The 21,662-nt window shown below is 34.1% G+C and overlaps 3 protein-coding genes across 3 annotated transcripts; all 3 read left to right on the forward strand.

The window, feature by feature from the left end:
* On the forward strand, nucleotides 8,398–9,102 carry LOC109326231 (CBL-interacting serine/threonine-protein kinase 23-like). The gene is made up of 2 exons (XM_019558931.1): nucleotides 8,398–8,614; nucleotides 8,778–9,102. Exons 1-2 carry the CDS (start codon nucleotides 8,471–8,473, stop codon nucleotides 8,982–8,984), a joined length of 351 nt encoding a protein of 116 aa, XP_019414476.1. The 5' UTR covers nucleotides 8,398–8,470; the 3' UTR covers nucleotides 8,985–9,102.
* On the forward strand, nucleotides 9,869–11,065 carry LOC109326230 (transcription termination factor MTEF1, chloroplastic-like). Its single transcript, XM_019558930.1, has one exon. The coding sequence runs from the start codon at nucleotides 9,977–9,979 to the stop codon at nucleotides 10,874–10,876; it is 900 nt and encodes a 299-aa protein (XP_019414475.1). The 5' UTR covers nucleotides 9,869–9,976; the 3' UTR covers nucleotides 10,877–11,065.
* On the forward strand, nucleotides 13,127–16,046 carry LOC109326187 (PLASMODESMATA CALLOSE-BINDING PROTEIN 3-like). The gene is made up of 5 exons (XM_019558876.1): nucleotides 13,127–13,346; nucleotides 13,914–14,223; nucleotides 14,515–14,813; nucleotides 15,181–15,220; nucleotides 15,529–16,046. The coding sequence occupies exons 1-5, from the start codon at nucleotides 13,289–13,291 to the stop codon at nucleotides 15,782–15,784; spliced, it is 963 nt and encodes a 320-aa protein (XP_019414421.1). The 5' UTR covers nucleotides 13,127–13,288; the 3' UTR covers nucleotides 15,785–16,046.

Raw genomic sequence — 21,662 nt, forward strand, 5'->3', positions numbered from 1 at the left:
CAATCAATATTTACATTAATTCTCTCTCTATTTTCAATGTATTGGTGAATCTAGTATTGGGAGTCTTGGAAAAAATGGAGCTTATAATACAGTAGAACAAGTATTTGTATCCAATTGTACCTTCATTAAAACTACAAATGGAGTCAGAATTAAGACATGGAAGGTAAAGATCATGTCATATGCCTAAGATATATAGTATGATTATTTTAAATTATTTTCATGATACTAATGTCATAGGCAATTATAGTCATATCGACCACATAATCACCTACACACACAAAAGAAATTTAAAACCATAAATAGTGATTTAATACATAGCTATGAGCACCATGAAATCACATTATGTTTTTTGTTTTAAACCAGGGAGGATCTGGGTATGCGAGGAAGATTACATTTAAAGATATTATCCTTCAACATGTTCAAAACCCAGTAATTATTACCCAACAATATGTAGACAACCATAGTTTTGGTTCAAGTTCACCGAAAAAAAATAAAAGAAATTATGGTTCAAGTTCTGCAGTGGCATTGAGTGATATCACATACAACAACGTGAGGGGAACCTCAGAAAGTGAAGAAGCAATCCAACTGATATGTGATAAAAACGTAGGTTGCACCAACATAGTACTTGAAGAGATTAATATAACCTCTTCTAATGGAGGGAAAACACATGCAACGTGCCAAAATGCACATGGAACATCCTCTACATGTATGCCAAATGTTGATTGTCTTCATTGAAGAGGGGTTCAAGTTCTTCTTCAAGTTTTTTATTAATATTTTTAGAATAAATGTTTTTTTACCTTACCATTTTGGTCCCTTAAATAATGAAAAACTCAAAATAATCACCAAAAATTTTAAATGTGGATCAAATTAGTCATTCTAATATATTTTAAAACACTTGATAAGAACTAATTTGACCTAAAAAAATTAATTTGACCTTTGAAGTTTTTCACCTTTCAAATGCCTTTCATTTATTCAGTGAAGTTAAAATGTAACGTTCTAAAGACTTTCTTCAATAGAATTATATTATAATGATCTGTTGGTTTTTTATTCATAATGTTTAATGTTTATTTTTTTAAACTTGTTTCACGGTTAAACCAGATAAAAATGATAAAAATTTAGGTTTGATTGGTTTTTAAAGACCATTATTGTTCTCAAAATGCACCTACTAGAACTAAATCATAAGAAAGTTGTGTTAGTTTTCATCATGAGTTTACGGGAAATTATTCATTTTGTCTCTTTAGTTAATTGTTTATTTCACTTTTATCTCGTTTTTTGTTTTATTTTAACCCATTAGGTTTATTCCATTTGCACCATATTAGTGTAAGGGTTAGTATTTACCTAATTTCATTTGTCTATTGGGGCAAATCATCTTTAACTTAAGTTATCCTAGGTGTATAACAATTGTTGATACTCCATATTTTGTAAATGAAGACTATGTTGACCTAAAATATGGTCCTCAAGCCTAAGCCATGCATTATGCACTTTTACTCAATAGATCAGATAATATTTTTTATTGTCAGATTTTTATAAAAAAATAAGTAGGAAATGAAATAGGTGCGGATCAAACTACTAACTTAAGCATATTCACAACACAAATTTTGAACATTTACGACAATTCACTTTATCATTGATTATATCACTATATGTTTAACTTTAATATATAGATAGTAAGGTTATGTCTTAATATCTTATTATAAAATCATATTAATCTTTTGATAAAAAAATCTACTTGAGCCATTATTGTTACGAAGTAACTCGGCCATTTCCATTTGAAATTTCATGTTGATATTTTCATTTTTACTAGCAATTATATTTATATTATAAATTTGATAAAAAAAGATATAGTCTGTGGTAATGATAACAAAATTGATAATAAAGTATGATTTGCAAGATAAATAGGAATTTCACTCTACTTGGCAATATTAGCTTTACTTGGTAGATTATAATTCACATATGTATTAGGGAACATCATGAACACGCATTTGTATGTACCATGGAGCTTCCTGGGTGACTCAAAACAAACTCCAACAATGCAACAACAACAACAAGCTTCTCCTCTAAGGAAATCCTTTGCTCAAGCCTTGAGGAATTCGTGTGACATTGCAGTGTCACAACTACCACAACCTTGCATCAAAGGTGATGCTATAGCTATCAAAACCCCAGAAGAGGAGTATCAAGCAGGTCTCCAACGCTGCAAGAACCATCTTCATGGAAGAATCATCTTCTCTAAGGGAGACACTCCTTTAAAGTATGTAGAACTTAGAGAAAAACTATCTGCCCTTTGGAGTATGATAGGAAAATGGAGTATGGTTTCTCTAAGGAAGGGTTTCTATGAGTTTTCATTCTCATCGGTGGATGACATGAGAAGTGTTTGTTCAACTGGTTCTTGGAATCTCAAACCAGGTTTTCTCAGGCTCTTCCTTTGGACTCCAGATTTCAATCCTAGTCTGCAAAAACTCTCACACTCTCAATGTTGGGTTAAAATATTGGGTCTTCCTCAAGAATATTGGAGCCCGAAGATTATCGATCTTCTCAATTGCAGGTGGCACAGGCACCCCTATTGCAATAGATGAGGCCACTAACAACAGATCCTTTGGGCATTTTGCCAAAGTCCTTGTTGACATAAACCTGAAAGCCAAGCTGACTGACCAAATTCTGGTGGAGAGGGAGGGCTTTGCCTTCTTTGTTAGTCTTGAGTACAAAAATCTTTCGGAGTTTTGCAATGGCTGCCAATGTATTGGCCACACAATTTCCAATTGTAGAAGAAACAGAACAGAGATGGTTCAAGAGGTTTCTAAGCATGTTCATAAGAGTGGTCCTTCGGTGGAAAAGAAGCTTCCTGCTGAAAAGGTAAATGACGTTGTCATTAATTTGGAAATTGACAATAGGGAGGTAAACATAGAAAACGTGGAAAGGTTAATCTCCTCTCTGGGCTTAGATAATTCTGTTCCAAACACATTTGAGGAGGACAGGTAAAAGCCTGATATGGACAAAAATCCTATGGAAGATCATATAATGAACTCCACATTTGTGGATCATCCCAATGCTAATTCGGTTATAAGAGATAACATCATGGTGCAACCTATAATTGAACACCAGGTGGTGGCCAGGGACATGGGAATTGTTGGAAGATTATGGGATGAGGATGAGGTGGATGAGCAGAACAATGAATCCTTCACATCAGTGCTATCCAAATCCCAAAAGAAAAAGATGAGAAAGAAAACTCAATCTGAGAGAATCCATTTTACCCGTAGGGGTGGTTACTTGAACTCTGCCTAATGAAAGTCATTTATTGGAATTGTAGAGGGTTTGGAAACCTTAAGACTAGGTTGGTTTTTAAAAATTTCTGCTCTGTCCATAAGCCAGATTTAGTTTTCCTTTTTGAGCCTAAGATTGAAGTGGATGCTATTAATAATAGATTTTGGGATAGGTTGAACCTCAGAATTTTTTTTGTCAATGATAGGGACAACCTTCAGCCTAATTTATAGGGCCTTTGTAGGCCTGATTTAAGTCCTTCCATCCTAGACTCTTCCCACCAATCCATATCTATCTCTCTTCAAATTGAGAATCAGAATGTAAATTTATGTGATATTTATGCTAGCACAAACCAACATCAAAAAAGACTTCTTTGGTCAGAAACTATAGCTACTATAAGAGCTAATGAGGGGCCTTGGTGCTGTATTGGTGACTTTAATGTGGTTCTTGGTGCCCATGAGTGTAGGGGGAAGACTTCCTATTAGAACTTCTTTTGAGGAATTCTCTAAATTTTCTGATGATGCTAGCCTCATGCACCTCCTAACTAAAGGGGCTGCCTTCACTTGGTCAAACAAGAGAAAAGGTGTTGCTCTTACTGAAAAAAGATTGGACAGGAGCTTATGCAATGAAGATTGGTTTTCTACTTGGCAACAAGTCAACTGTTGTACTCTTCCTAGAGTGGCCTCTGATCATCACCCTTTGCTTATGTGCTCTTCTAATCCTTCTATATCTAGAATATCTTCTTTCAAATTTCTTAAGATGTGGCTGAGCCACTCTGATTGTAGAAGGCTAGTGGCTTATTCTTGGAAGATTGATATTGTTGGTTGTCCAATGTTCATTTTGGTCCAAAAACTAAAAAGGCTTAAGTGTGAGCTGAAGTCCTGGAATCTTAATGTGTTTGGCAATATTCATCTCAGAGTTAAAGAAGCAATAGATGAGATGGATCTAATCCAGAACAACATCAATGAGTTTGGGGCTCACCAGGATTTGTTGGATTAGGAATCGGTTGCTCATTCCAATCTCCTTAAAGCTTTGAGGTTGGAAGAGGAGTTTTGGATGGAAAAGTCTAGACTTAATTGGCAAACTTGGGTATAAGCACTAGAAAACTTGGGTATAAGCACCACAGCTTGGAGTTTAAGGTTGGCATCAACCAACCTTGGTTGAAGAATTGTAAGACAGATTTACACACATCATTTTCCACAATATCTTAGAAAGATTGGTAACAGCACCCACCAAATCCATCAAGATCAGGAGCATCCTCACCATTCATAGAAAAGACAACGACCCTTATTTCTTTTTCTGAAGGTATATTAGTGAGCATTCCATTATCAGTTTCAGTTACAAGATTTGAATCATCTCATTAATTATAGAGTTAGGAGAAGTCATGTTTGAGGAGGGAAAAAATCAGTAAAGTAGCTTAAAACATGATTACCAATGTCAGCTTGGCTAGTCAAAATATTATCCCTAACATTAACAAGAGACATGGATTTGGTGACTTGCCTAATTTTTGTTACCTTATGGAAGAAACTAGTATTCATGTCCCCACTAATATACCAATTCAGCTTGGACTTTTCTTTCCAAAAATCCTCTTCCATTACTAGATCTTGCATCAACTGATTTTGAGCCACCACCTCATCGTCCAACAATTCTTGATTTGGGCTAGAATCTTGAATTCAACATTGAATGTCTTCAACGGCATCCAATGGATTTTGAACTCTATGATGAATGTTGCCAAAAACATCAATATGTCAAAGTCTTTTTCAGTAAGGGTGTGATCTCTCCTTTTATTAGACCAAGTAAACTTAAAGCCTCTAGTTAATAAGTGAATAAGGTTTGCATTGTCTGAAAAAGCTTTCAACTCTTCAAAAGGAATCCTGGTTGGGGGTATGGATCATATGCATTCATTAGCCCATATGACCATATTGAAGTCCCCAATACAACACCAAGGACCAATATTAAGTCATTTATTTCATACCAAAGTTGCATTCTTTGAATGTAATGAGAGTGGGCATAGGTTGCACAAAGATTAAAGCTTTTATTCTCAATTGACAAAGAGATAGAAATATGGTGCCTAGCATTTGCTAACACAACTAGAAAGAGACTAGTGTTGCATAAACCCCAAATGTTAGGTAATCGAGTTCCCCTATCATTGAATACAAATAGCTTTAACTTCAGCTCAGACCAAAAATTAGGATTAACATCACCATGAGGTATCATGGGCTCAGAGATAAAAACCAAATCATGCTTATTAGATAAACAGAGATTTTTCAACACTAACATTGTGTTAAGGTTTCCAAGACCTCTGCAATTTTAAAAGAGAACTCTCATTGAGAAGTGTTTAGATAGTCACCCCTTCAGGTAAAGTGAACCCAAGAATTCCCTTTCTTATTCAATCTCTTCTTTTGAGACTTAGATAGAACCTTGGTAAAACTTTCACCCTCATCCACATCATCTTCTAATTCATCATCTTCCCAGAGTATTCCCACAATTTTCAAGTCTTTGGCTGCTGTTGTATTTTCAATTTCATATCTAGATTGGACCATGAAATTCTCTTCATTTACATTAGGAGAGTTACCATCATAAGTATCCTCTACTGTTGCACCCATCATCTCCTCCTCCAAAAGAACCTCTTGAGTTTTATTTGATGGAGTTAACTCCACATGTTCCAAGTTCTCAAGATTTAGATCTATGTTATCAATGTTCAGGTTGATGAAAAACTCATTCTTTTGCAATAGTTGAGTCTCATTTCCCACTAGGGGAGCCTTTTCTACTGGTTGAGCCTTCCTAACCACTGGTTTGAGAGGTACATCACCTGCAACCCCCTTCTTGGTTGATCTGTGATAGTTTGTTACTAGGTGTCCAATGGCTTGACATCCCATACAAAATTCTGGAAGATTTTCATACTCTAAGGTTACAAAGAAAGCAAAGTCTTCTCTTTCAACCAAAATTTGATCAGGGAGAGAAGCTTTAAGTTTTATGTCCACTAAGACTTTTGCAAAGTGACCAAAAGTTCGATTATTTGTTGCATCATCTAAAGAGATTGGTGTCCTAATGCCCCAACAATGGAGAATATTACCCTAGGACTCTAGTATTCATGTGGAAGACCCAAGATCTTGACCCAACATTAAGAATGGGACTGTCTCTGTAGATTTGGGTTGAAATCAGGAGTTCAATGAAATAGTCGAAGGAGTCATGGTTTCAGATTCCAGGAACCTATTGCACACACATTCCTCATGTCATCAACTGAGGACAATGAAAATTGATAAAATCCCCTCCCTAAGGATATCATGTTCCATTTACTAATCATGTTCCATAGGGTGTTTAGCTTTGCTTTAGGATTTGCAAACTTTATGGGGATGTCCCTTTTAGAGAGGGTGAGTCGACCATGTAAATGGTTCTTGCATCTTTGAAGTCTAGGTTGATAATCATCTTTTGAGATTTTATTAACTATAACATCTCCCTTTATGCAAGGTTGAGGGAGTTGAGAAATGACAATGTTACAAGTGTTCTTTAAGGCTTGTGCAAAGGATTTTTTCAGCATTGGAGCTTGTGTAGTAGTAGAAGGGGGAGGCTCCATGTCACCTAGGAAGCTTCAAGGAATGAGGGGGGTGCTTGTTGCCATTAGATTTTGTAGATCCAGGATTCTTGGAGTTAAACCCTATCAGAACTCACCACATACTTTGCTTTATGAAATATCAATACCAAGACTAAAATCTCACTTCTAAAAAGCTTTAGGTGCTATCTATGATCACTAGTCTACTACCAATAATTGTTTTTTCAATGGGTTTATGACTTCATGCAAAAGAAGTAGTTACTTCCTCAAGTCTTCTCTTCAATTTTTATTCCATCAATACTTTTATACATCATCATCATCTTCCTCTTCTTGCATATAATCTACTACAGTCTACAGCATCTCATTTTGGACTAAAGTATCAAACTTTTGTTCATTGGAAAGTGAAGTGTTTCTTCTCCAAAGGTAAATCCAAATCAGCCTCCAAGTTAAAAAAACTAAAGCAGCCAGAAGAATGAACCCGAGTTTGGGTCGTGCTATAAACTTCACCCATGCAATATCATCATCACCATAAAGTGTGAAAGAATTGTACAAGGAGGAAGAACATAATTTCTGAGTTTTTACTTTGAAAAAGCTAAGAAATACTACAAATGGATTCAATAGGATACATTAGGCCTCAAGGTGGACAAGGTGATCAAATTATAAGTTTCTATCTAATGGCTTGCTACTAGTGGCTTGGAAAGAATGGAGATCTCCTATCCTGGTTCGTATCCGCATTTCTGTATCGGATCAATTAAAATGTATCATTCAATTAAATAGAAAAATTATAAAAACAAATTTGTATTACTTGGTATCAATCTATTAGATAGAGACATTGAGGGACAAGGTTTTTAGGATAGAGGATCTGGGTCTGCTTGCAAAATTGCAATTTCTTAACAAAGTAAGTGAAATGAAAGAATAAAATTAGTTCATGGAATGATGTGTGGTGATTTAACTACTAAATATCAACTACCAAGGATGATCCAACTAGGTTCATTATTTTTCTTTATTTGTAGTTCAGTTCCAGCAAAGAAATAACTATTAAGGGCAACTCAAAAGTAAAATTATATATATGTTACAAATATGTCACTCTTTATAGTTACTATGTACCTCATTCCTTGTTATATTTTTCAGCTATAAAATAGTGTATTACTTATTGATGTATACATTTTCTTACACAATATGCTTTTCTGTGGGATAGTTGGTGCTCTACAATTATGTAGTTTAATTCTAAAGCCACAAAATGAAATATTATGAATGAAACTCTACAATTATATCTTTCCTGAAACAAAATCCTTTGTTTTCTGTTTCATGATAGTGCTGACTCTTTTTTATATCGACTTGCAGATTTTCAAGGTCGAGTTTACATGTCCTGCATGGTTCTCTTCTGGTGCTAAGAAACTAATCAATAGAATCCTTGATCCAAATCTTGCTACGGTACGCCCTTGACTTCAGTTTTTGTTGTTGTTCAATCTCATTCTGCTATCATACTAGTCTTGTTTTTCAGCAAGTAGTCCTGTTTTTGCTTCCATCGCGCCGAATATGTCGAACCGATCTGTATTTCTCTTTTACTGATATAAATTCTGTTTTCAGTGAATCATTGGTAAGACTTTCGGCTTTTCGGTTATCTTTTATTAAATTTTGATCACTTGAATTTGAACCTTTATGTCAATGATCATTGTGGAGCACAGGATTCATAAAATCTTGTTGTCGAGAGGGCGCACGGAGGGTCCTGTGGCCATGAATGCGTTTGAGCTTATCTCTACATCTCAAGGCCTCAATCTAAGTAATCTTTTCGAGAAGCAAATGGTATGTTTTTCTTTATCCGAAAACGGATCAAATGTTCTTCTTTTATTTGAGTTTTGCATCCTAGAAGGCATGGATTGGTTACAAATTGTAGGAATTAAGAACACTTAGTTAAATTTATTCTTGAATATAATGATTAAGGTTAGTTGATTTATTTGGATAATAGGGAATTGTTAAACGGGAAATGAGATTTACTTCCAAATGTTCAGCAAACGAGATAATTGCAAAGATTGAACAAGCTGCAGGGCCTCTCGGTTTTGATGTTAAGAAGAACAATTGTAAGGTAAAGAAAGCTACATTTATTCTTGTTTATTTCATATTAAGCCAATACCATAGTTGCACTATTCAATGTTTTAGGTATTTAAGGTTTTAAAGCAGTGTTTTAAATTGTGGTTATGGTTGTGGATACTGCGATGTGGATTGTAGTTGTTGCGGTGTGAGTTTTTGTGTGATTAAAACAATATTTTTGAATTCGATGCGATCTAATGGGGTCTGATACGACCGTATCATTGTGACTTGGTATCACACCACAATTGTGGTGCATGTGGTAGCAACGGTTACCATAACCACAATATTACAGTCGCATCACAAATCCCCAATTTTAATGTGTATGTACAAGTACAGGTAGGTGATTTTATATATAATCTAATCCGCAATTTTAATCCGCAATAATATTATTCTATTGAAGCTTCTGAGTGATTTCATATATAATTTAATCATTTTTATCTATAAATATATAGTTATATATAAATACAAAATTGTATTTAATTTATAATTATATTGAAATAACATATTTTCATCTTTGTTTTGGACCGGAGTAAAACAAAATATTAGAGTATTATTCTATTTTTTTTAAAAATTAAGTGAACCATCTGGTTTTTTCTCGGGTTATTTCGGTTCAATCGAGTTTAACATGGTCGGACTAGACTTTCTTCGGTTCAGCACTTTATTCAATTAACACTACAAACTAGAGTTGTTTTTAACTCCTATTAGCGGTCAAACCGATTGGACTGCCTGATTCGATCTGGTCACCACAACAATAGGTGTAAGATCATGTTAGATCCTTAAAAAAACTAAAAGTTCGATAATTCAATTCCTAGGAATAACACCTATTGAGATTGACAGTCAAACATTCAAAAGAGATTAGTTTTTTAACCAATGTAAATGAATATAGTACCCAAAAAAAAATACTAATTCTATCATGAAACAATCTCTGAGATCCGGTTATAACCAATTAAATTTCAAACATATCCCCACGTGTCATGCCACAATCCTATGACATTTCCATAATCCATAATAGTAGTACACTGTTGTGTTGCATCTTCCAACTTTTCACTCACTCCCTCACTCTCTAAACTCTTCACCATGCCCACAGTTTCTGGTGCCATAGCTTTACACTCTTCACTATGCACAATCTCTTCTGATAAACCATCACTTCCCAACCATGTCTATGTAGCTACCAAACCCAAAAATCTGCTCCAAAACCATCCACTTTATACACCAACCAATGCAAAACTCTCCATTCAATTCAAAGAGAAAATACTATGCCTTGAAATATTGGGTATTGATGCAGGTAAAGCACTGTCACAGAACCCTGAACTCCACACAGCTACAATGGAATCCATTCATTCCATTATCTCATTCCTTATATCCAAAGGTATTCATCAAAAGGACTTACCAAGGATTTTTGGCATGTGCCCCAAGATTCTAACTTCTAATATCAAAACTGATCTAAACCCAGTTTTTTATTTTCTATTACAAGACCTTCAAGTCCAAGATCATAACTTTAGAAAAGTTGTTAAAAAGAACCCAAGATTGCTTACTTCAAGTGTGATAAATCAGCTTAAGCCAGCTTTGTTTTATCTTAAGAAACTTGGGTTCAAGGATTTAGCAGCTTTGGCTTATCAAGATTCAATTTTGTTGGTGTCTAATGTAGAAGGTACCCTTATTCCTAAGCTTATGTATTTGGAAAGTTTGGGTTTTTCTAAGGATGAGGCTAGGTTTATGGTGTTAAGGTGTCCATCATTGTTCACTTTCAGCATTGAGAATAACTTTCAGCCTAAGTTTGAGTATTTTGATGAGGAAATGGGAGGAAAATTGGAGGAGCTGAAAGAGTTTCCTCAGTATTTTGCTTTTAGTTTGGAGAATAGGATAAAGCCTAGGTACTTGGAGGTTGTGGAAAGTGGAATTCATTTACCTTTGTCAGTGATGCTTAAAAGCACTGATGAAGATTTTAGGGAGCTGATAAAGAAGGGTGGTGGATGATTTTTGTAGCAGTATTATGTTATATATGTATTTATTTATGTGAATGTATTTACAATATGGTATGTGTTTTCAAATTCATTAGTGCAGGCTCCTCAAGTGGCATAACTGAAATTGTTGAGTTGCTATTGTAAATCTTTTGCTGCTTTTTTTGTGCTTGACTATATTGTTGATATTGATACTGGAAAGCAAAGAATGATGAAATGTAAATGTTACTATGGAAGTTTTAAATTTGGGTTCATGATCGTTACAAATGTCGATATGTTAAGGTTTTCTGAGTCGTCAAAACTGTATTATGACTGCAATTGTGGCCGAACCGGTCACATTTGCCTGTAATTATATAGGACTAATCTTGCTTTCTGATAAGCCTTCTTTTCACTTGTGAGCCTTCTTTTAGGCTCATAATTGTAAAAATATACCAACCACTCTCAGGCCATAGAATCTGTTCATGGAAACATACAACAATCACATTTCTTGTTTTATTTGCACACATCAAAGGGGTATAAAATTATAGTAGATTTAATAAATTTTCAGTATTGAGAGATCAACAATGAAGAAAATGAAAGGAAAGGAGAATCCTAACATGAACCATGAACCTTTTACAATGAATTGAAGTTTCACCAGCATAGAAGATAAACATGGTACTTTTTTACAGAAAGAAGATCACACCATGTTATACTCAAACATTTTTAATCACACTAAGTTTGTTGTTCTTCATCACAATTAGTTTATTATGAATTGTTTTAATCACACCTTATCCATGCAACATAGATAATTGCAGAAAGGACCACAACATGAAAAGAACCAATTTGACCCACATTTGAAATTTTTGGATTATTTTAGGTTTTTCAATTTCTGAGGAACCAAATTGATAAGGTGGAAAAACATAAGAGACTGAAATGAGTATTTACCCTTTATTTAATTAGTGATTCCTTTTAAGGATAACTCACTTATTAAGTTATTACATTATGTAGCCTTTTGTAGGAGATAATTGTAAATTACATTGAAGTTCCCTAATAATGGTCAGCATAATGCTTAAAATAGAAGGAATGATTAGTCTAATTAAGGAACAAGTATAATTTGCTCTCACAAAAGTATAATAGCTGTGCCTTTCTCAAATTTATGAAAAAAATAATTTGAAATATCTAAAATTTTAGAGTTTGGGTTAATATGCGTGTATGAGATCATAATTACACAGTTTTATTAGTCTATGTATCACGTACCTGATTCGACGTATTATGTATCACATATCAGATATCTTATTAAAGAAATCTTGTGATAAAAATGTAAAAAGTGACAAACCACATAAAATAAATTAGATACCACATACCGAAATAGGTATTACGAATCATGTTATTATGTGTGAGATCACAACTTGGAAAATATACCAAGTGAAAAATAAAAGATATAAACATCCAAAAATTTGAGATCATGAGATATTTAACTTAAAATGCCATTGTAGTACATGCAATCTTCTTGATGCACAAGATCTTACATAAAAATGGAAAAAGACAGAAAAGAACAGTAGTTTGAGACATCTAGAATTTACAATAAATCTATGCAAGATACAATAAAGCATGGAGATAAGGTAGCTTAAGAATGACATATTCAAGCCAAGTTCTTGTTGGAGAAGGCTAGTATGTCACAACTAAGGAATTTCCAAAACAAAGAATCCTAATTCCTTAGGATTCCAATGCAAGTATATTTAATCAAATAAAAAGAAAACCCCTCGCATTGCTACATATCAGTGTTTTAAATCGTAGTTATGTTGATGTTGTTTTTACCACAATTACGGAAAGTCGCAGGGAAATTAGACAACTATATTGTTGTAATGCCATTGCAAAATCTAAATTATGATTATGGAATGCAATTTAAAATATTGCATACAGAATTAAAAGATAGAAAGTAAACAACATTCTTCATTACAAACTATGAAAAGCAACAAAGCATAAAATCACAGTATATAACAGCTTTAGCTTTTGGTTCAGTCCTATGAAACAGTTGAAAAAGAGAAGCACAAAAGACTAAAGACATTGCACAGATACCATAATCTTATATTATATTTATATATATCAGCTCATAAGTATAATCAGATTTAATACCTTTTGCCTTTTACCTTCATGCACTTTTTTCTTTTCTTTTTTGAACCTTCTCTTGCTTGTTAATTTCAACTATCCAATGCCTCATTTCTCAAGTTTTCTTATATTCTTCTGTCTCTCTTTAATCCAAGAAAGCTATGATTCTAATTCTCAAAGTTTTATTATATATTAAAGATGAAGATAAAAAAAAGAGAAAATTTTCTTTCACATGAACAACATAGGTGGTTCTGTTGTTTAATAAAACATAGCTACTCAAACATTGCATATAACAAGGAAGAACAAATCAAGAGCCAAGAATAGGAGCCAAATTGCAAACATGGGAGTTAGAAGTTGGCACCTTGTGATATTCTCCTTGTGTTTATTCATCAGTTCAGGTGATTTTGGAACTTTGCTTCTTTAGCCTATAGCTTCTACTATTTTTGTGTTCTTAGTAATATTTTTGCATGACAACAACAACAAAAAGAGCACTTACCCTTGATTGGTTTTCCGGCTGGATGTAGAATAGTCAAGATTAAATGTAACTTCCAATATCCGAGGGCAAGGTTCTACCGGAAAACAGCAACAATCAAGCATTAGTCCTATTAGGTGGGGTCAACTATATGATAGACAGAATTTAACAAAATCCGAAATTATCATAATTTATATAAATCTTTAAGCATGAAAGATGATATTTTCTCATTCCACAATCATAGCCATATTCAATAGCACTGAACTAAAAACCTGATTATGATAGATATAGGAAGGCTATATAGCTCATAGCCACATGCATTAAAAAAGTATTCATTGAACTGTTTAGAACCATACCAGTTCATACATGCTCTGCCACCTTGGGAGCAATCAGAAACTTAAGTATGATTTTATTCAGATTTGGTAGTTGAATTTCAGCAAGTTTCTTTGTCCTGCATAAGAGTTGAAAGGACCTTACTTGGTTTCTATTACAGGCCCAGGCATAGCCATAAGATTAAGATACGAAGAAAACGAGGATATCTCATCACCTTATGAATCTAGTACTCAATTCGATTCGGTTCCTGTAATCAACCCTACAACACCAGGCACAGACAACCCATATCCTACATTAAACCCCACATCTCCTCAACCACCTGACACAACAGGACCAGGGCTAACCCCAACAACCCCAGACACAACCCCTACAACTCCAGACACAAACCCATACACAACTCCTACAACTCCAAACACAAACCCTACAGCTCCTACAAGCCCATACACAAACCCTACAACTCCTACAAGCCCATACACAAACCCTACAGCTCCTACAAGCCCATACACAAACCCTACAACTCCTACAAGCCCATACACAAACCCTACAGCTCCTACAAGCCCATACACAAACCCTACAACTCCTACAAGCCCATACACAAACCCTACAGCTCCTACAAGCCCATACACAAACCCTACAACTCCTACAAGCCCATACACAAACCCTACAGCTCCTACAAGCCCATACACAAACCCTACAACTCCCACAGGCCCAAACACAAACCCTACAACCCCAACTAACCCATACACAACACCAACTACAACTCCACCAAGCCCAAATGCAAATCCCACAGCCCCAACCACTCCAACTACTACATCAGCAGGTGGACAATGGTGTGTTGCAAGCCAATCAGCCAGTGAGAAAGCTCTAAAGGTTGCTATTGACTATGCTTGTGGGTATGGAGGTGCAGATTGTTCAGCACTTCAACCAGGAGCAAGCTGTTATAACCCAAATACTATAAGAGACCATGCTTCTTATGCATTCAATGACTACTACCAGAAGAATCCTGCACCTACAAGCTGTGCATTTGGAGGAACAGCAACACTTACAAACAAAGATCCAAGTAAGATTTTCATCAAATATATACATAATTATATTCCCTTACACATATCCAACACTTTTGAAATTGTTGTATCTTGCATATGCTATCAGGTAAGGACTAGTTCATACCCTTCTATCAAAACCACTTCAATCATATATCTCTTTCACTAGATGAATGTCAGTAACTTATGAATGTCCTGAAAAATTCTGCTCTCTACTTAGCATACCCAATTAATTCATGCCAAATATAAATTATTTCAATCCAAGGGTTTTGAGATCCATTTAGTTATTTGAGTTTGTTAATTGGACTATAATAATACTGTCAAGAAAGTCCTACTTTATCATGTCTGTTATGTGTTTCTCTGCCTAAACAATTAACATTGTTTCAGGTAATGGGAACTGCCACTATGCTTCATCAAAGACAACAAGGTGAGAATTTGTAGCACCTATATCATATCCTATATTCACCCTATAATGAATAAAACATAATAGGTAACCATATACACTCTACTGTAGTCATTGTGATGTGAATCGCAATCGTTGCGTCCTGAAATTTTTCCTGATTACAAAAATGCTTTTAAATTTGATGGGGACTAAACGTGGTATGATGTGGTCGAGTTGTTGTGATTCAGTGTCACATCGCAATTATGGAATGATGCGGTTACAGAGTTCGCTGCAACATTGCGACAGACCGGTCCACAATTTGATAAGATTTCTAATATATATTATTCATGCAGCATGAGTCCACCAACACATCTAAGCCCACCGAATCCACCAACTCCACCAAGTGCACCAGCTACTATGACCCCAAGTGCACCAAATACTATGATTCCAACCACACCACCAGGCATGACAATTCCTGGTGGAGCATCAGTTGATGGATCAGGACCAGCACTAAGCCCCAACATAGCAACATCTGCTTCTTATTCAACCTTGCTGCTATTTACCTTATTTGGCATTTGGGCTTCAATTCATGTACATATTTACATCTAAATCAAAAACAAGGCTCAATCATTCTCTATGTGATATTCTTGAAATTACTCAGCCTTCAAGATGGTCCTGAGAGACCTCAAGAAGGCATAGCCACAGAGCAAAAATACCATATTTGTCAGTGCCACCTTGCATCAATGTATCTATCCCCTTAGCTGATCATAAAGCTCAAGAAAGTGGTAGACCCAAAGAGATTTATAGGTTCTAGTAGATAGATTTTATACTGTATTAGCAGGAGCATAATAAACTGTTAGATCATCTACTTCTATATAGAACTTATTTTCCATTTAGATAAATCAAACTTATCCATAAACATGAACTTTACCATGTTAGTATATAAATGGAACAGATAAGAAATATGCTAGCCTTTAAGTAAAAGCTCATGAGGTCTACATGTATATAATGAACACATTAAGTTGCAAATGTATTATATTACTCATTCATTTTATCTTACATCTCACAATATCTAAGTTGATTTATGACAACATGCAATATTTAAGTAACTTTGTGTCACTCTAAATGATTAAATGATACAAATATTCCAATTCTTGCCGAGAACCATTGTAAAGCTAAGTATAACTATATGCATAATCAGGCAGCACAGTGAGCGAGATTCTCGGTTTGGGGAAGATAGATATACGGAGCTTATATGTAAAATCTAAATTAGAAAATGATAAAGTGGGAATATACAGCAGTATAGCATAATTAATGTCATAAAATAAAATGCTCAAAACAAAATTTGCTGTAGTGGCAAAACCTCACAGAATTGCATAGCCACAACAAGCAGAGTGAAGCCAAACAGCAATCAAATAAAGGTTAAAAGAATAAGAAATAATTTATTAATGGGGTTCAGTTAAGAGTGTCTACATATTGGAAATATCGAACTGTTACCAATATATTATCAGATATTAGAGAATGAGGTACAAGTTCTAATACATTTAGAGTGAAAATTAACACAATAGTGGTGCAACACATTATTGGAACTCCTACCACTGATGTGAATAGATCAAGTAATCAAGCTACTATCGATCAAGTTGAAGTAATGTTTTAAATTGTGGTCGTATTATTATAATTTTAAGAGTATTTATCATGTTGCATGGTTCTTAATTTTTTATAGTTGAGGTAAACACAATTTAAATGAAACAAAGAGATAAATGAAGAATAAATCATTTTTTATAAGAAACAAAATATTATTAGGAAATAAGGGAGGATATTACAAGATATCAAAAGCAACTTGGAGTATTTAAGATTTTCTTGATGAATTCATGTGTAACATATATGGAATCTCCTTCCAAATGGATGAGAAAGAAACAAGAAAAGAATTCAATGAGCATTTGAGTTACACTATCCCATTTTGCATATAATAGCTCAAAAATAATCATATTTTTAATGCATTCTACAAAAATGTTTCATCAACCCTAATGCAAAGTTTGTAAGAATAAGAATAAATAAAGTGGTCAACAGGATTGGACAGCATTACATATCTCAAAATATGAGAGAGAATAGAGATGAAGATCACAAATGGTGTTTCACTTTATGTCACAAATCAATTAGTGTTTTATTTTATTACTTTTTTTTTTAATTTTACCCATGTATTAATATATGATTGACTTGAGATAGAGAATGAGACACTATTCGGGACAGGTGATCCAGAATAGGGTTGTGGTATGTATTACACTTCTCTTTACTTCTCTGTATATTGTTAGAAATATATATAAATATATGTACAATATCCAATTTATCATTTAATTACTACAAATTTATTTCTAACAATAATTATATCATTTCCATATTGTTTTTTAATTTAAACGGTTTAGTTAATATAACAAGATTCTTATTAGAGATTTACTATCGTCATTGAAATCGTGATAGGATTATTTTATATAGGACATCAATAATTTGAATAGAACAATATATGTATGATAGTTTTATTGAATTAGGAGTAAAATGTCTTAATTTTTAAATTACATATATGATCATCCAATTCAATCAATCGGAAACTATAGTAGTTAATATTTTCATAAGTTATCAATGTGGTATTCCTGTAAAGAAATATATTATAATAATTTCATTTGACTTGACATTTTCATAACAATATACTTTCATTCTAAACACCTATTGACTTGGGGTGCTAGTTGAACGAATATTATAAATGCTTAAATGCATGTAGACTTGGAATTAACCTCATCCATTATTTTTTTAGTAATGATGTTGAGCTCTATGAATATAATAATATTAAGACTCCAATGTAATTGAATGAATGAAAAAAAATGAATTTCTTAACTTATTCACTAGTTAATCATAATGATATCTAATATTGTATAACTTAATGAGGTTTTTGACAAAAATACTATAATATAGAGTTAACTACTCAAAGCTCTAGAAATGGAAGAAAATACTATTGTAGTATTTTTTAGGGTTCTTGAAAGTAAAAGGCTTTATTTGATGATATATATATATATATATATATATATATATATATATAGAAATATGTGTATATTACTATGTTGTATTGTTGTTTAGTCTATAGTTTAAGTGGTGAGTTATGAAAGAATCATATGTTCATATGTTATAAAGAAAAAAAATTATATGCTATTTTCGCAAAAAGGAAAATATAATTAACCATTATTGTAAACTATGATCTTGTATGTAATTGCTTTAAACGTTAGGAAAAGGGTGTTACATCATTGGTTACAAAGAGGGCACCAAAGGGTATATCCTTTATGATTTGAATTCTCACAACATTATTATTTCAATAAATGTATATTTCTGTGAAAATCACTTCCCTTTTCTATCCCTTCAACCAAACACTACCAATCCCAACCTCTTTGCTGACCACACCACTACTCATCCCCTGCCTCTGATGACCGTACCCCTATAACAATCCCAACTCAACCTGATCATATCTCTGATATTCCTACCACCACTACAACCCTACCTCCTAGATAATCATCTAGAATTAGAGGCCCTCATTCCCACCTTCGAGATTATCATTGCCAATTAGCCCACACTAATCCTCAAACTCAAATCCCTTCTACAACATTATTATATCATATATCCTCTGTCCTTTCTTATGATAAGTGATCCCCCTCATATAAAGGTTTTTGCTTGAATGTTACCTCTACTATTGAACCATCCAACTTTAAACAAGCATCTCTGCTCCCTCACTAGCAGAATGCTATGCAATTAGAATTGCAAGCTCTCCAAGATAATAATACTTGGACCCTTATGCCTTTACCTCCTACTAAAACCCCAATTGGATGTAAATGAGTTTACAAGACAAAATATAAGGTTGATGGCACATTAGAAAGACACAAAGCCAGGCTCGTTGCCAAAGGCTACACTCAATTAGAGGGAGTGGACTTCTTTTATACTTCCTCCCCTGTTGTGAACATAACTACTGTTCGTTTAATCCTAGCCTTGGCTGCCTGCAACAATTGGTTTTTGGAACAATTGGATGTTAACAATGCTTTCCTTCATGAGGACTTACATGAAGACGTATATATGACCATACCCCCTGGTCTTCTTACTACCCCAAATACCTTGGTTTGTAAGCTAAACAAATCCATTTATGGCCTAAAACAAGCTAGTCGTGAATGGCACACCATTCTATCTTCCAAATTGCTTACTTTGGGCTATCATCATTCTAATGCTGATCAAGCCTTGTTTACCAAGAAAACAACCACTAACTTCACTGCTATCTTAGCATACGTTGATGACATGGTTCTCATAGGCAATAGCATACAAGAAATTAACCTTGTCAAAACTGTTCTGGACAATTCCTTCAAAATCAAAAACTTGGGAAACTTAAGGTACTTTCTAGACATTGAAATAGCCCGATCAAAATTTGGTATACATATGAATCAAAGAAGATATACTTTATCCTTGTTAGAAGATGCAGGATCCCTAGCCTCTAAACCTGTTTCCACACCCTTTGATCCTACAATAAAGCTGCAACTTCACAAAGGCACTCCTCTATTAGATCCTTCATCCTATAGAAGATTGGTAGGTAGACTCCTCTATTTCAAAATCTCAAGACCTGACATTTGCTATGCTGTTCAACAACTCAGCCTCTTCATGGATAATCCTCATGACACTCATCACAAGGCTGCAATTCTAGTCTTGCACTATCTCAAAGGAGCTCCATCTCAGTGACTTTTCTTTTCCTCTAACTCTCCTATTATTTCCTCTGCTTTTTCATATTCTGACTGCGCTTGTTGCCTTGATTCCAGAAAATCCATAACAGGATTCTGCATTTTCATGGGTTCTACCTTGATCTCATGGAAGTCAAAGAAGCAAAGGACAGTCAGTAGATCATCCACTGAAGCAGAATACAGAGCTCTGGGAACCTTGGTTTGTGAATTGCAATGGCTGAAATTTCTTCTCAATGATCTTCATATTTGCACTCCCTCTCCAATTTCGGTTTATTTTGACAATAAATCAGCCATATACTTGGCTCATAATCCAATCTTCCACGAACGCACCAAACATATTGAGATTGACTGCCACATTGTTAGAGAAAAAATCCAGCAAAAACTGGTTCATCTTCTCCCTATTAAAACTACTGCTTAGTTAGCAGATGCATTTACAAAACCCCTACATGCTTCCACCTTCAAAGATTTCGTTTTCAAGCTGGGTCTCTATGATTTACATCGCCCATCTTGAGGGGGGCTGTTAGTTTTATATTTGGTTCTTCTATGGTTATAGCTTGTTTTCTTCCTCTTTTGGTTTCCTGTTTCTGGGTTAAGGGTAGTATAGGAATATTGGGTTCTCTTAATGGCTTTTTGGGTTTTTCCCTATTTTTCCTTTTTCATCTTTCCAGGTTAGTTATTTCAGTTTTTTATGTTAAGTTAGTTTTCCCTTTTTAGTTTGTATATAAACATTTCTCCTCCTTCAATTGGAACACAGTAAAAAGGAAGTATTATTTTTCTCCTCTTGGTTTAAGTTCATTTTTCTTCTTCTTCTTCCTCATGGATCGATGCTGCACTAAGAATAACATCAACAACAATTAATAATAATAAATAAGGTAGGTGAAAGTAGATGAGAGTTTCTTTTTAGGGGTGTTATGAGGATATACTATTTCGAAACTGCTATGTTATGTCTGACCAAATCTGAAAAATTCATTTATGCTCAAACTTGGTTATAACCAACTCGGTGTGTTATGTCGAAGTCGGACATGCTCGGTATTGCAAACCATGCACTAAGCTAAATATATTGCCAATTCACTAAATTATTGCTAGCTTCCAAGCTTCTCAGTTTCAAGCATAGTACATGATTTTTTTAATAATCATCATATGTATGTTGTATCAAATTTATTGTATTACATATTTCGAAACTCCTATGTTATGTCTAACCAAATCTGAAAAATTCATCTATGCTCAAACTTCAATATAACCAACTTGGTGTGTTATGTCAAAGTCGAACATGCTCGGTATTGCAAAACATGCACTAAGCTAAATATATTGCCAATTCACTAAATTATTGCTAGCTTCCAAGCTTTTGTGTTTCAAGCATAGTACATGATTTTTTTAATATTTATTGTATGTATGTTGTATCAAATTTATTGTATTACATACCACATATTTGATTCATCATAAAGAAAGATTTGTAATAATGTTAATTGCGAAAATTACCTAAAATAATTAGAATTATTAAGCAATTTTTAAAATATTTACATAAATGTAATTCATATTGTGCATTGAGCTAAATGATGATCAAATCATATTATAAAATTTTTGATGTCATTCACGATATTAAGCAGGAAAAGAGGGTAGGATTTGGACAATTGGAGCATGTGTTTGGCGCAAGATTTGCACCAAGCATAAGGAGATAAATCTGCCTAGTGTAGAAAACACGTTAAGCGATAATTTCGCTTAGTGAG

This window comes from Lupinus angustifolius, chromosome LG14 (genome assembly GCF_001865875.1).
Source record: "Lupinus angustifolius cultivar Tanjil chromosome LG14, LupAngTanjil_v1.0, whole genome shotgun sequence".
NCBI classification, from domain to species: Eukaryota; Viridiplantae; Streptophyta; class Magnoliopsida; order Fabales; family Fabaceae; genus Lupinus; species Lupinus angustifolius.

Excerpts from the sequence above, each read along its gene's own strand:
- LOC109326231 (XM_019558931.1), top strand. The coding sequence starts at position 8,471 with ATGTCAATGATCATTGTGGAGCACAGGATTCATAAAATCTTGTTGTCG. Across the intron at positions 8,615-8,777 it reads ATCTTTTCGAGAAGCAAATG|GGAATTGTTAAACGGGAAAT; the intron begins GTATGTTTTTCT and ends TTTGGATAATAG.
- LOC109326230 (XM_019558930.1), top strand. The coding sequence starts at position 9,977 with ATGCCCACAGTTTCTGGTGCCATAGCTTTACACTCTTCACTATGCACA.
- LOC109326187 (XM_019558876.1), top strand. The coding sequence starts at position 13,289 with ATGGGAGTTAGAAGTTGGCACCTTGTGATATTCTCCTTGTGTTTATTC. Across the intron at positions 14,224-14,514 it reads CCTACAACTCCTACAAGCCC|TCCACCAAGCCCAAATGCAA; the intron begins ATACACAAACCC and ends ACCAACTACAAC. Across the intron at positions 15,221-15,528 it reads GCTTCATCAAAGACAACAAG|CATGAGTCCACCAACACATC; the intron begins GTGAGAATTTGT and ends TTATTCATGCAG.